This window comes from Psammomys obesus, unplaced genomic scaffold, assembly GCF_907164565.1.
Source record: "Psammomys obesus unplaced genomic scaffold, mPsaObe1.curated_primary_1811, whole genome shotgun sequence".
NCBI lineage: Eukaryota > Metazoa > Chordata > Mammalia > Rodentia > Muridae > Psammomys > Psammomys obesus.
The window spans coordinates 13,145,281-13,160,641 of NW_026591872.1; the positions used below are offsets into that span (position 1 = coordinate 13,145,281).

General features: G+C 38.8%; 1 protein-coding gene across 3 annotated transcripts in view; it reads left to right on the forward strand.

Annotated features, from left to right (window-relative positions):
- Positions 1–868: 868 nt before the first annotated feature.
- Positions 869–15,361, forward strand: part of Slc25a14 (solute carrier family 25 member 14) — a 41,848-nt gene continuing 27,355 nt past the window's right edge. Inside the window, exons 1-5 of one of the 3 annotated variants that reach the window (XM_055612139.1) lie at positions 895–958; positions 1,091–1,325; positions 7,695–7,788; positions 10,803–10,950; positions 13,852–13,946. In XM_055612139.1, the coding sequence (XP_055468114.1) occupies positions 1,260–1,325; positions 7,695–7,788; positions 10,803–10,950; positions 13,852–13,946 (403 nt within the window). In that variant the 5' untranslated portion in view covers positions 895–958; positions 1,091–1,259. Of the gene's footprint in view, positions 959–1,090; positions 1,326–6,318; positions 6,367–7,694; positions 7,789–10,802; positions 10,951–13,851; positions 13,947–15,361 lie in introns of those variants that run through there. The other 2 variants (XM_055612141.1, XM_055612140.1) reach the window with 2 other exon arrangements.

The window sequence follows — 15,361 nt, forward strand, 5'->3', positions numbered from 1 at the left end:
TTTATCTTAAAATTTTTTATCTTAAATTCTCCCACTTAAAAAGAAGATTGTTTATTCTCTCTCATATATTAACATCCAGCTACAATTTTTCCTCTCTCAGCTCCTCTCCTCCCTCAACCCCTGCCCCACTCTCCTCAAAAGATGGCATACAGTAAGACTAGGCACAAACCCTCATATGAAGGCCAGACCAGGCAACCTTGATAAGAGAAAAAGGGCCCCAAAAGCAGTAAAAAAAAAATCCTTCCAAGTCAGGTGAGGTGGCTCACGCCTATAATCCCAGGACTCAGGGTGGCAGAGGCAGGGAGATTTCTGTGAGCTCGAGACCAGCCTGGTCTACAAAGTGAGTCCAGGAGAGCTAAGGCTACACAGAAAAACCCTATCTCAAAAAAAGAAATAAAGAGAGAGAGAGAGAGAGAGAGAGAGAAAGAAAGAAAGAAAAGAAAGAAAGAAAGAAGAAAAGAAAGAAAGAAAAAAACCCCTCTCACTTTTATCTTAAATCCTTTGCCCCACCTCTGGGACTCCATCCATGTGGCTTCCCCTCCCACCATCTCCCATTTTTAAGGTTAATGGAAGGATTTGCTCTCTCTGGTAAACTCCAGGTGGGTAGATGACAAAGGCGCCTCCTCTGCCCTTTCTGGTGAGTGAGTACATTAACTGCAGAAGCTTCCACATTCTCATTCCTTAGCTCCCTCTCCCGAAGGCTCCTCAAAGTCAGGTGGCTGGCTCCAGATCTTTTGCATTGCCTTCTGGACTCTGGCCTTTTGAACCTAATAGTTTCTTTCCGTTCGGGCCTTCCTTTACAGGCTAGGATGGGGGCGGAGTTAGGATAGCTGCGCCACTGTTGCCGAGGCGACGCCTTGGTTATTTCCGTTGGTCTCAATGCTTCCGGGTTGGCGCTGCGGTAGCGTTTCCTACTGTGGGAGCCTCCGCTTCCCTAGCGTCTGATGAGCTTGAGCAGGTGAGGGGGAGCTCCTGGGCTTCCAGGTTGGGGAGCGGGGCTGGGCCTCCTCAGGCCGCACAGGGCCGGGCTGGCTCGGTTCCAGGCCTTGGAGAAGCTTAATTGGCCTTTGATCTCTCTCTCTCCCCTCAGCTGAGTCCTTTCCCCCTGTCTTTCACTCTTCTGGCATCGGTGGCTTTACTTCTTCGATTGAACCCTGCTTCTTCGAGCCCCTGGGAGGCCGCCTCCTTCAGGCGCCTCCCTTCTCTCTATGAACTCTGACAGCTGAGGAACTGGCAAGATCCTGCTACCCAGAGGGTGAATGGGTATCTTTCCCGGAATAATCCTAATTTTTCTAAGGGTGAAGTTTGCAACGGCGGCAGTGATTGTAAGTTGAGTAAGCAAACACCTCCATTGTATCAGTGTGAGGGATGCTGTTGAAAGATTATTTCCATCACTTTCTATCGTCCTGTCACTCCTGAGTTTAAGGTACTGAAGGCATCTATTAAAATGCAGTTCAGTTACTTGATTGGGATCATAGTTATTATCAACCTGAATTTTGTTTTTCAGACAAGGTAGTAGCAGGGACATTTATAGTTTTCCAGCAGTATTTCCTTGCCCAAACTCTAGAGATGCTTAGACTAGATTTTAACACTTTTCTCCTCTTCATTTATATCATGAAGTGTCTTTTGTCTCCATTTCAACAGTTTAACCTCATTGCCAATGAGCATTCTTTCTGCCTACTTCACACCCTCCTTAGCTATTTCCCTACCTCTTCTGTTTGCAACCCACAGTCCTTGTAGTCCCTGGTAGCTAATTAAAGTAAGCTATTACCTTAATTCACTTGTCTATTAATAGAACTAGTCTTTCTCCAACACTTTGTTTTCAAGACTTTCAGTAGAACCTACTCCTTTCCCTTGTTTCAGCCAGCAAGTGCATTGTGTATTCTGTTTGGGCCCTTCATTTCTGTCTCAGTACAAACCATTTTGATGCCTAGTTTCACATGATTGTGCTTACACCGTTGTCTTTCCATTTGCCACACTCCCAGATGTCTTCCTTATCTGCTCCTATCCAGTCTGCTCTGTCAAAACCCAATTTAAGTTCTGTCACTTCCAACAGCTTTTACAAATTATTCACACACATGCCAGTTGTTTTCTTTTCCATGCTCCCTTACTCTTATAGATTGCTATACAGTTTAACACTTATTTTTTCTCTAACAAAATATTTGATTTCTTTTACCAGATGATTGTCCAGGAAAGATAGATGGACTGGCAAATACTGTATATCTTAGAATATATTTCTGTAATTCTTTTTGTTTTTTGAGACAGGTTTTCACTATGTAATCAGCTGGCCTCAGACTCAGAGATCCACCTGCTTCTGCCTCTCATGCGCTGGAATCAAAGGCATGTGCCACCACTCAGCTGTGATTTTTAAAAACATGACCAATTATCTTCATAGCACATTGCAGGTTTGAGCATTTAATATAAAAGAAATTTATTCGCCTGAAGTAATTGTTGTCTATGGAGGCTTACTGACTCCACCTGCTTGTTCTGGAAGCTTCTAGCCTCCATATAATCTAACCTAGGTCTAGAATGTTTTCAGCTTCCAAGATCCACTGCTTAACAAGCTCACCCTTTCTTGTTATTAACAAGCTCTGGGCTGACTGGTTTAATTCAGTTTTCCTGGCTCAAACTCCTCTGCCAGCTGACTTATTCAGTCTGGCTTCTCTCTCAGCCCCAGAATTGCTCTGCTTGGCCTCAAATTATCTCCCGCAATCTGCTCTAATCTTCAAGCTCCTTCTCATTCTCTGGCTTGTTCCATCTTCAACCTCTCTCTCTAAAACTCTCCTGGTAAAACTGCTTCTGAATTCCACAAACTGAACTGCCATGAACTCAACTGCACTGCACTGCCTCTCAACTCACTGACTCAACCAAAGTGATCAGGTGAAGACAGAACGAGCCATAGAGTAAGAAGGAGCCAGGAGATTAGAAAAGATTGCTGGAGTTAGAGGCCAAGCAGAGCAATTCAGAGGCTAAGAGAAAAGCCAGATTGAATAAGTCAGCTGGCAGAGGAGTTTGAGCCAGGATAGCTGAGTTGAACCAGCCAGCCAAGAGTTCAGAACTAGAAACGGTGAGCTTATTGAGCAGTAAGTCTGAGGCAGAAAACATTCTAGGCCTATGTTAGATTGTATGGAGGCTAGAAGCTTCTGCTAACCTAGAGACTTAGGTTAGCAGATGGAGGCAGTAAGCCTCCCAGACAACAACTGAAACAAGCGAATAAAAGTTCCTTTTACAATTTAGTATGTCTTCAGCACATAGTTTTAGGCTCCCTATTGCTATCTTTTGAACATGAGAATCTTCTAATACCTACTCTTTCTTAAAGAAGACACCAAGAAGGTCACCCAGAATTTCCTGACCAGACTTTGAAGTAAGTGTAGGGGCTATATAATATGGATTCTAGGATATTTTTTAATATTACTTGTTATCTTATCAAGATTTCCATAATCAGAATCCATCTTATGAATAGAGGTGCAAATAATGAAGACAGATTTGACTGGCTTCTTTATATAATTAAAATATTTAGGGTACTATATTTAAATTGTTAATTAGATATCACTTCTGTCTTTTCATCCAAGACTGAGGTTAGCCTCCACAAGTCAAAATAACTTTATAAGAAATTTGTATACTTTATAAAACAATTCTCTGCAACCAAAACAAGAAGCAAGGGTTTGTAGGTAGAGAATCTGGAAATCAGGAGAGTGTTGTATAGGGTACATAGTATTGTCCAGGTCCAGCAGATAGTTTTTGTGGCTTCTTCTGTAATTGTTTATATACAGGTTGTTACATAAGACAGTCAGCTATTTGATGTTTGTAATCATTCTATACTAGCTGTTATGAGGTTACAAAATGTTTTGTGGCTAGGCGTGGTGGCACATGCCTTTAATCTAAGCACTCAGGGAAGCAGAGGCAGGCAGATCACTGTGAGATGGAAGCCAGTCTGGTCCATAAAGTTAGTCCAAGACAGCCAAGGCTGCACAGAGAAACCCTGTCTCAAAAAAACAAAAACAAAAAAGTTTGTGAGGTATAGTATCATTTTTTAAGGGAATCTTAGCTATTTAAGAGGTGAAGAGACAGGACAACTAGAGAATAAACCTCACCCTAGTCATCATTTTATGCCTGAATTTAAGGTGTTGAAAAAAGTGATTTCTCAAAAAAAAAAAAAAAAAAAAAAAAAGCAGATCAGTAGAATAGGTGGGGTATAACTTGCATACGTAGATATAGCCTTATGTAAAAGAGTGGTATTTGCTGGAATTTTAATATTTCAGTTATGTGATATGCCTGTCTCAAAAGAAACAACTTTTCAGCTACAGTAACTGAATTAAAACATATAGAATGAAGAAAATGATTGAGACTACTTAGCATGAGAACATGTTGAAACATGAAAACTGACTTTAACTATTTGAAGGGCTCCTTTGGCAGGGGGTGAGGGGAGGGAAATACATTTGTTCAGTCTGCCTCCAAATTGTTCTAGTGTATGGAAGGGCTGTATAAAGTCTAATCAAAGGTGATATGCAGAATTTCTTTTATGACTTTCATTTCTAACATTGGAGTGAAAGATTTGACTTTCCGATGTAACTGGCAAGGGTAATATAAGGGACAGTGTTGGTCTCGGTCATCTTACAGCCTTGTACAATTTTATGGCTTAATGAAATTTTAATGAAAGTATAGTGGAGGGAATAAAGATAAAGATCATTATGCTTATTTTACCGAATAAAGACTCTAAATATTTTCAGATACCAACTACAGTTATCATTTTATATAAGAAAGGTAATTTGTTAGGGCTCCAGGGATAATGATTTAATAGCTATTTAAATGACATACATTTAGCCAAAAAAAGAAGTGGCTCTAGATTTTTTTTTCTATCACCTCTGAATTGTGAACCTTTCATGGAGGAACCTCTGGGTTACCTGACCTAAGATCCAGTGGCTGATCTTTCTGCTTCCTAGTGTGACTCTATCCCCACCTTTCAGCGATTCATTATTGCTCCTGCACCTTAAGCACGTTTTCTTTATTACAAGATTGGGTAAGGGGCTGGAGAGAGGGCTGGGCTGTTAAGAGTATGAGCTGCAGCTGTTGAGGTGGCACATGCTCCACTGTTAATAAGAGTATTAGCTGCAGCCAGTGAGGTGGCACACGCCTGTAATCCCAGCACTCAGGGAGACAGAGGCAGGTGCATCTCTGATTTGGGGCCTAGCCTGGTTTACAAAGCAAGTCCAGGACAGCCAAGGCTATACAGGGAAACCCTATATTGCAACAAAAAAACAAAAAGTATTAGCTGCTCTTCTAGAGGATCCAGGCTTAAGTACCAGCACCCACGTGGTGGCTCACAACCATCTGTAACCAGTTCCAGGGGATGAAATACCCTCTTCTGGCCTCTGTGGCCTTCAGGCATGCATGTGGTGCAGAGACATACATGAACACACCCATATAAAATAAAAAATAATGATCAAATACCAATATTTTTAAAACATTGGGTAGTAGGTACTAAAGTTGTAGTAGAGTTTTCTTCTTCTTTCTTCTTCTTTCTTCTTCTCCCCCTCTCTCCTGTACTGAGAAAGGATTTGTGAAGTTTTAAAGGGACAGTCTGGATCAGAAGCACAGCAGACGTCGGAAATATCAAAGGCTATTTAGGGGAATTTCTTAATTTGACACCAGAGAGTAATTTTTTCCATTCTTTTTTTTTTTTTGTGAATTCTTTTGGAGAACAGGGTGTTGTATAGACCAGGATAGTCTCAAACTCCCTATATAGCAAAGTGTGACTTTGAACTACTGATTCTCCTTTGCTTCCTAGTTGCTGGAATTATAGGCACATGCCTCTATGTCTGCTTTAAAATTTATTTTTCTTGAAAACTCAGGAGGTATGCCATAGTCCTCTTTTTTCTATCAACTCCTACTTGGCTCTTTAGAATTTTAATGAACTTTCCTCCGATAAGGTTATCTCTCACGTATACAGTATGTACTATGTTTGGAAGGGAGTTTCCACAATTATTTTTGTAGTATGTAACTAAGACATTTATCTGCATGTTTGCTAGCCTCTCTGGATAATTGCTCTTTGCTTTGTTTCAGACAATTAGTTTTGTGAAAATAAATCAAAACCCTGTTTACTCTAAGAGCAGACTGGCTCCAGGGTGCTAACCCAAACTGGCAAGGGGAATATGGACAGCAAATGCTGTCTACTAAGATATAAATTCAACCATGTAGTAATGATAATTAACTAACTTACTGAGCAAAGTTTCACGGTTTTTCTAGATGTTAGATATGTATTATTTATATACAATACAACAACCCTATGACTTGAATTTTTATTATTATCATTTTCAGAAAATGGAGGCAGAGAAAGATTGAGTAACTTTTCCAGAGCCACAACTAGTAAGTTATAGTCAAGACCTAAATCGACTTTAGAGGATCTGATTTCAGAGTGTTCTTTGTTGACCATAAATCCTTTTGAAATCGGGAAGTATACCTACTGTGAAGCTCTGAAAAAGAAGTATTTCAAGAACATCTGAGATTCTGTTAAGAAAAAGTAGTATTTCCATGTAGACCAGGATTTAGCAGGTGATGCCTGCAATAGGAGTTTTTAAAGGGAGAAGCATTGGTATTCTTTGAGAATGTGCAGATTCCCAGGGCAATCAGAAACTCTTGTAGAGGCTCAGTGGTCCATGTTTTAATATACCTTTTAGATGACTTTGGTACATGTTAGAGTTTGACAGATATTTGTCTAGATGCTAGAGTTGTGGAAAAACAAATCTAAAAGTGAAGGAAAGGAAAGTAGCAGAAAAAGAATCAAACTGAAGCAACCCCCACCCCTGAAACAGACTTTCTATAGACCAGGCTGACCTCAGACTAGGAAATCTACCTTTTGATTGTTGGGATTAAAGGCATGCACCGCCACTGCCCTGCAAAACTGAGGATTTTTTCAGATGACAGATCTAAGACGGATTTGATGGGGAAGGAGGAAAAGGTGTGGGAGCAGAAATACATAATTAGAACATAGAAAGAATAATAGTACTTGGATATGTTTTTAAAGTTGAAGGGGAGGGGAGAAGAGATCACTGGATGGATGGTGTTCAATGTCAGAAGTGTGATATGGCCACATTGCTGTCGTTTCTTCAGGAGCCGGAAGCAAATTGAATTGCTGCTTAGCTTGGTCTGGGTCTCACTGAGTAGATGGTTTGGTGTAGAGCCAGCTCAGTTTCTAGAACTGAGATGCTAAATTTCAGTGGAGAGCTGAGAGGGCTGAGGAAATTGGGGGAAGTGTAGGGAGCTTGTGCTTCCTACCTGAATCAAGCTAACTGAATACCATGAACTGCTTTTATAGGATGCCTCGGCCTATGTAACTTGAGTTCCAGTTTCTTTGACTCATGATTGTCTGGTTGAATTTCAAAGATGGGTGTACTAGATGGGCTAAAGCATCTTTGGATGGGGAAGAGTGTAAAATTAAGAGCGAATGAAGGGCACATGTTGATTTTTGGAGTGATTGTACATGCACCCTCCAGAATGACATTATAGAACAAACTCATCATCATCTAGCACATGAAATAGGACTCTCCATTTTATCTCATTTCACATAGTCATTTTAATTTTTTTCCTCTACATTTGTTTGATTTGCCTGTTTTGTTAATTGAAATCATATAATCAGATGTTAACAAATGTTCTCTTTGTTCTTGTGCCTTGTTCTGATTCGTGTTTATTTTTAGCATCAGAAAAGTTCCACTTTAAGCCATGAGATGTCTGGTCTGAACTGGAAACCTTTTGTGTATGGCGGCCTGGCCTCTATTGTTGCCGAGTTCGGTAAGAATCTGAAAAAAAAAAAAAAAAAAAAAAAAGGACAAATCAGAGTTTTATGCCACAGATGGTTATGTGTGGTGCCAATTATTTTTGGAGGAAAGCAGAGGAAAAAAAGTGTTATCTTTGTTTTAAAAATTATTGTTGCATAGCTATCCAGTAATATTCCTGAGAAGTTACTGGTAATGATAGGGGGAATGTAGTTAAGTCAAATTTTAAACTTTTTTCGATAACTTAGTGACTTAATAATTTTTATGCGTGATCATAAAGGTCTGTATATGATAGTGGCTTCTGTGTATTCCTGTACTAATGGTCTTTCATTTATGCTAAGGTTATAATTTTCTTTGTATCCAGGCTTCTTTTTTTGCAAACCTGTCTTCCAGTTTAGAAACAAACAAGATCAGACAAGAGTCATCTCTATTTCAATTTTAATTTTGAAATATTTTTAGATTGTGACTTTTCATTTTCCAGATTCTTCTTTTTTCTAAATGAGTCCTTGGTGTCTAGAATCCAGCAGTGTTTGACTGTTTTTTTTTTTTTTTTTAATATGCTTTGGTCTTATCGTATCCAGGTCACAAAAGTACAGAACTACATACATAAAGAGCTTATTAGTTTTAGATCTTTAAATCTTTCTTAAAACCCATTCAGTTCATGCAGCAACCACTTTTATGTGCTCATATAAGAAAAGGGAGTTTATTGAAGATCCTGCTAGGGATGACAAGATGGCTCAGCATGTAAAGATGCATGCTGCCAAGCTTGATAGATCTGAGTTTGATCTATGGGACCCATGTGGTTGAAGGACAGAACTAACTCCTGTAGGTTGTCATCTGACCTCCACACATGAGCTGTGGCAAATGTACCCACACTCATACATGCACACAAATAAATAAAGCACAGTTTAAAAAAAAATGGCCCAAGTACTTGGCTGGTTTTAGTCCCGAAGTATTCAAGGACGCTGGTGAGTAGAACCATGTGAGACTTTGCCATTTTCTCTCATAACATTAGGAAGTTGTAAACACACACACACTCACACTATTGTAATGGCATGTAAGAACATCTAAAAGCAGCAATCCTGTGATTTCCTATGCTTGTGATAATGTGTGGAGATTTTATGAGGTAGACATAGGAAGACTTGAGGTGGGAGAGGATGAGAGGATAAGAGAAATAAAAGAAGCAAGTGAATGTAAAATTCTGTTTCATGGTACAAATTTCCCTATAGAGAAAAAGAGTGTTTCCTATCATCAGGGTGGTATTTTCTATTCTACCACTTTCAAATGCAGGCATATGTTAATCTTCAAAATTAATATAAAATGTAGGCTTAGATTTATAAAGTCCAAAAATGCCATGCTGTCTTTCCTTTGACTTCCTTTTTTGATCTTTCAGATCTGAGAGATGACTGTTCTGAAACACCTCTGGTTTATCATAACATAGGACTTATCTTTTCTAGTAAGAGCACAAAGCTTGCTGGGATAGCTTTTTATTTCCTTTAAATATCTATTAAATCCCATGTATTTGAGTTTAAGTAAATTTGTGTGCAAAATGCATTACGTAAAGATCATATGTCTAGAAGAAAATACATGTTAATATCAATTACTTCTGAATCACATGTGAACAGGAGCAATACAAGATATTGTTATCCTAGTGCTATAAGTGTATCATACACACACACACACACACATGAAACTGAATATGGGTTTTATTCTTTGAAGCTATTTAGATTTGACTATATTAGGATGTTTATTTATGACATATCTGTGTAATTCTAATATCAGTTTCAGATAAGCATTGGTTAAAAATCCATGAAATTTTAGTTCTAAACAGCAATTAATCAAGTTATTATTTTATTTATGAATTCATGTCTTTGGATTAAACAATAACCACAAACTCAAAAAGTATGGACTAGGGGAAGGGGATGAGGGGAAGAGGGAGGGAGTGTGGGACGGTGGGAGTTGAGGGAGGGGGTGTCAATCGGGATATATAATGAATAAATTGTGAGGGAAACAAAAACGAAGCTAAGCAAGAAGGAGGACCCTTGGTAAGACGCTTAATCCTCATTCAGAAAGGCAAACAGGATGGACATGGAAAGAGGGGAAAAAAACAGGGAACAGGGCAGGAACCTACTCCAGAAGGCCTCTGAAAGACTTTGATACCGAGCAGGGTATCAAAACAGATGCTGAGACACATAGCCAAACTTGGGCAGAGTGCAGGTAATCTTATGAAAGAAGGGGGAGATAGTAAGACCTGGGGAGGACAGGAGCTCCACAAGGAGAGCAACAGAACCAAAATATCTGGACACAAGGGTCTTTTCTGAGACTGATACTCCAACAAAGGACCATTCATGGAGATAATGTAGAACCCCTGCACAGATGTAGCCCAGGGCAGCTCAGTCTCTAAGTGGGTTCTCTAGTAATGGGAATAGGGACTGTCTCTGACATGAATTCAGTGGCCTGCTCTTTGATCACCTCCCCCTGAGGGGGGAGCAGCCTTACCAGGCCACAATGCAGCCAGTCCTAATGAGACCTGATAAGCTAGGGTCAGATGGAAGGGGAGGAGGACCTCCCCTATCAGTGGACTTGGGGAGGGGTATGGGAGGAGAGGAGGGAGAGAGGGTGGATTGGGAGGAACCCAGGGGCGGGGCGACAGCTGGGATATAAAGTGAATAAACTGTAATTAAGAAAATAAATTAATTTTAAAAATTAATAAAAGCCATCAGCACTGGTATGTGAGAGACCGAGTGAAAGAAACATTCACATTCCTTTGCATTTCTAGCATATTATTGACCATCTTCAAGCATTTTCTGGGTTACAGTGTCAGGTATACTGTATGGCAAGTTGTGCTTTCTATAAAGGCTAGTGCATTTCACTTCACTTATAGCCTTTGTCCTCTGGCAGTGTTGATGTAGTAGACATCGATGTGTTATGCAAATGGCTCTGCCTTATATTTCCAATATTGTCATTGCCTTATACTTAGCCAGAACATAACTGTTCTTTGCAAATACTTAGGAGTATGTTCCTTCATAGGCACTTTCCCTGTGGATCTTACAAAAACACGGCTGCAAGTCCAGGGCCAGAGCATCGATGTCCGTTTCAAAGAAATAAAATATAGAGGGATGTTTCATGCCTTGTTCCGAATCTATAAAGAAGAAGGGATCTTGGCTTTGTATTCAGGGTAAGATTGGCTTCTTTCTTTATATCTTGAGCTGGGTGCTTTTTTTAAAGAGAGCACAGATTTCATTTGCATTACAGTACCCCTTTCCCATTCACCACTTCAACTTGTTATTCTGGATCCATGGGTTGTATATTTCATCTGCTTGTGAGTTTTGAGCTTTGGATTGTGTGTTCATATAGCTGTATATAATAAATGTGAAGATGGATAATACCACTGTAGCGTAAGCTTTCCCCACTCCTTGCTTCCTGATATTAATAGCCGGTGTAAAAGCAGCACCAATTAGATGTATACATTCTTGTGAGAATTTTCCTCATTTGGCAAACATTATCTTCCTTTAAGATCTCCTTTGTGAAAGAAATAATATTCTGGCAGCTTAAATAGTAATGAAAAATAAGAGAAAGAGAGAATCATCTTTTCTCATCACATTTTATTACCCATCAGTTTATGATTTACTGGCTAGTTTTGTAGTTCACCTGCTGCTGATTTCCTTCACCATCTTAAGTCTAAGCTCCCATCATTGCTGAGGATGGAAATCAATTTTGTTAGTAACCTGTGTTGGGATTATTTAAAATACAATTTTCTTGAAAAAAAAAAAAAACACCAGAAAACATCTTCATGCAGAAGTGAGTCATTCATGTATCATCTCTTTTACTTTGCTCTTTCATTAGCATTAGATAACCTTAAGATTTGCTTTTCCCAATACAAGTAATTAGAGTCAGAAATATGCATATTTAGGCATTTGGGTTTTTTTTCCTTCTTCAATCATAACCATTTGAGCTGTTGCTTTATTTCTATTTATATCTCCTAAAGTATAGTTCTGCAGTTTGGAGAAATCTCAAAGGAGGCATGAGTGAGAACATCTTCAGTTTATGAGCAGAATTTAAGTAGGTTGAGATCTTGGCACTATCGCTTCCTTTTTGATCAGGTTAAAGATGTATCTACAATTGTGAGGAAATAAAAGTTGATTTTTAAAAAATCTTATGAGGTGTGGGTAATAGTGCCTAACTTTTTTAAAATATTGCTACATTCAATTTGTTCATCTTTTGTAAAGGATTTTTGCATCTAAATTCATGAGTGATATGTGTCTTTTTTAATGTTTTTTTTTTTAAAAATTTATGTGTATTTTTTTTTGAGACAGGGCTTCTCTGTGTAGCCTTGGTTGTCCTGGACTCACTTTGTAGACCAGGCTGGCCTCAAACTCACAAAGATCTGCCTGCTTCTGCCTTCCTGAGTGCTGTGATTAAAGGTGTGTGTACCACCACCCCTGGCTTAGGAGTGTATTTTTACTGGCACACATGCATGCCAGTAGAGGGCATCAAATCTCATTACAGATGGTTGTGAGTAATCATGTGGATGCTGGGAACTGAACTCAGGACCTCTGGAAGAGCAGGCAGTGCTCTTAACCTCTGAGCCACCTCTCCAGCCCCTGTCTGTGATTTTATTTGTACTATTTTTGTCTGGGTTTTGCTATCAAGGTAATATGAGCTAAAATGATTTGGGAAATATTCCTTCTTCTATCTTCTGGAGAGACTGTATAAGATTAATGTTAAATTTTCAGTGGTTTGTGGTACTCTTCAGTAAATTTTTCTGTGCTGGGAATTACTATTTTTTGAACTTTAATAGAATGATGAATTCCATGGGTCTGGAGAGATGGCTTAGTATGTAAGAGCTCTGACTGCTTTTTCAGAGGACCTGGGTTCGATTCCCAGCACTCACATGTTGACTAACAGCTACCTGTAACTCCAGTTCCAAAAGATCTTATGTCCTCTGGCCTCCATGGGCATCGCATGCCGTTAGTACACAGACATATTTGTGGGAAAATATTCATAAACATAAAATAAAAGTAAGTAAAATTTGAAAAATTTTTCTATGAATTCAATTTTATTTTGTAAAATTTTGGTATTGTTAGTTTGGGTCACTGTAACAAAGTATTATACTTGGTGGTTGATAAATAGCAGGAATTAAATTTTCCCAGTTCTAGAGGTTGTCTCTGGGGAGTTTACTCTTCTAGTGTAAGCATTTGAGAATAAATTATTCTCAGCTATGCTTTGGCTGCCTAGTCTTTCCCTCCTTCCTCCCTCCCACCTCTATTTCCTAATATTGGTGATTGGACCCTAGGGCCTAATACTTGTAAGTGAGCTACCTAGTCTTTTTACTTTTTTTTTTGAGGCAGGGTTTCTCTGTGTAGCCCTGGCTGACCTGGACTTGCTGGCCTCAAACTCATAGAGATCTGCCTGCCTGTGCCTCCTGAGTGCTGGGATTACAGGTGTGTGCCACCACCACCTGGCTTCTTTTTACCAGCTACTCAGGCTGGCCTTTTCCTCACCCTAGATCAAACAAGCCTGGAACTCTTCTTCATTCTCTTACAACCTGCAAGTAGCAGCTGGGATTATAGACCTGTACTGCTAAGCCTGGCTGTATCCCACCTATTTTTTATAATATTTAAAAAATTTTAAATTATCATATAATTACATAATTCCCCCTTCCTTTTTCCCCCTACTCACTCCATGTATCTGTTTACTCTCACTCATATTCATTCTTTAATTGTTATTATCCATATATTTTATAGTATGTATTTGAATTTTTACTCAGGTCTATACATTAATTTTTTGTAGTTTTCTCTAACCCATATGTTGTTTGCATATGTGTTGTTTGATTTCTAAGTGTCTGAGCATTCTCATTCATTTCTAGTGTGCTTCCTCTATGGTCAGAGAATACATCCTGCATAATTTCAGTTCTTTCAATTTTGTTGACATTTGTTTTATGACCTGGGATGTGAGTTTTCTTTGTTAAGGCTTGTTATCGCTTGGAAAGATATAGATAAAAGAATTGTAAACTCTACATATGTGTGTTAAATAAAATTAACTTTTCTTTTCTCTCTCTTTTTTTTTGTGGGGGCAGAATTGCCCCTGCTTTACTAAGACAGGCATCATATGGCACCATCAAAATTGGTATTTATCAAAGCTTGAAGCGATTATTTGTAGAACGTTTGGAAGGTCAGTATGCTCAACTCTCTTTTGAGGCTATCCTCAAAGAGATTGTCAAAATCATGCTTAGTGTGGAATGTTTATCTCATGATGCCAGAGAACGAAAGACAGTTACTGCAGGCATAAAACTGAGCTTGTGTTGACTTGGGGTAAATTCCTACAGAGGAGGAACATGGGTTAGAGGCACCTGCTCTTCAAATCTGTCTCTTGCTATCAACTAAAAAACTTGTAGGCTGGCAAGATGGTTCAATGGGTAAAATCCATGCAAGTGTGACTACCTGAGTTTGATACCTATGCAAAAGTGGAAGGAGTGAACGTGTTTACCAAAGTTGAACTCTGACTTCCATACATGTGCAGTGATATGTGTCCTTCCCCCAAAATGATAATTCTTTTTTGTTGTTTTTTTTTTTTTTTTTCTGTTTTTTTTACAAAGGGTTTGTCTGTGTAGCCTTGGCTGTCCTGGAACTCTCTTTTTTTTTAGATCAGGCTGGCCTTGAACTCAGACATCTACCTGCCTTCCAAGTACTGCGATTAAAGGACTGTACCGAGCTTAAAATAATAATTTATTAAAAAACAAATTGTTAAATTATTTAAAAAAAGAATTGTCATTTTTGAAAAAGCCTAGAAGAACCATGTTCTCTGAAAGTGAATGCTCTCTTCATTAGTGAGAGGACTTGAAGGTATTTTCTAGATGCCAATTTTAATAAGCTTTTGGTAGGTAGATAAATTTTAATCTGTTATAGTCTAGATTCTGGTGTACCCATGCATCTGTACCCACATGCAGAGTTGTTGTATGTTTCTCCATTTCAGCCTGATCCTTCCATGATGAATATTTCATCATTGGCTCGGGGTTGCTGGATGGTTGAGAAAACTGGAGAGACTTTGTGTCAGCAGTGTTTCTTGAAGCATTTTATTACTCTAAAGCAGCATTTCCTAGAGCCTCTTCTTTGGGAATCCTGAAGAATTCACTTTCATCTCTCCTGAAAATATTTTCTTTTTGTAGATTGTTCACATTGATTTACTAATTTTCTATTTATAGTCTCTTCATGAGGAGAAGAAGTGGTGAAGATTGGATGTCTCTCTGTGGAACAATATGTTCTGTTGTTCTCTTCTTGTTTCTAGCTGAGGGAATTTAGTTCTAAATTTCTTTTGGATGCCAGGGTGTACTTCAGTAGCAGAGTACTGGCCTAGCATGTGTAAGTCTCTCTGTTCGTAACTCAGCACCAGAGATTATACTACTGCTTTTTCGTATTTGACTCCAGAAGCTTTCTGTACATAAATGGTGGCTAGGAGATCTATAGAGCCATTCAAATTTTAATATTTGGATAAATTTATTATATATAAGTATGTTTTTAAACATCTGGTTATTACGTTTTTAAAGTTGATTATCCATAAAAAAGACTTAAAAACTGAACAGATGTCAC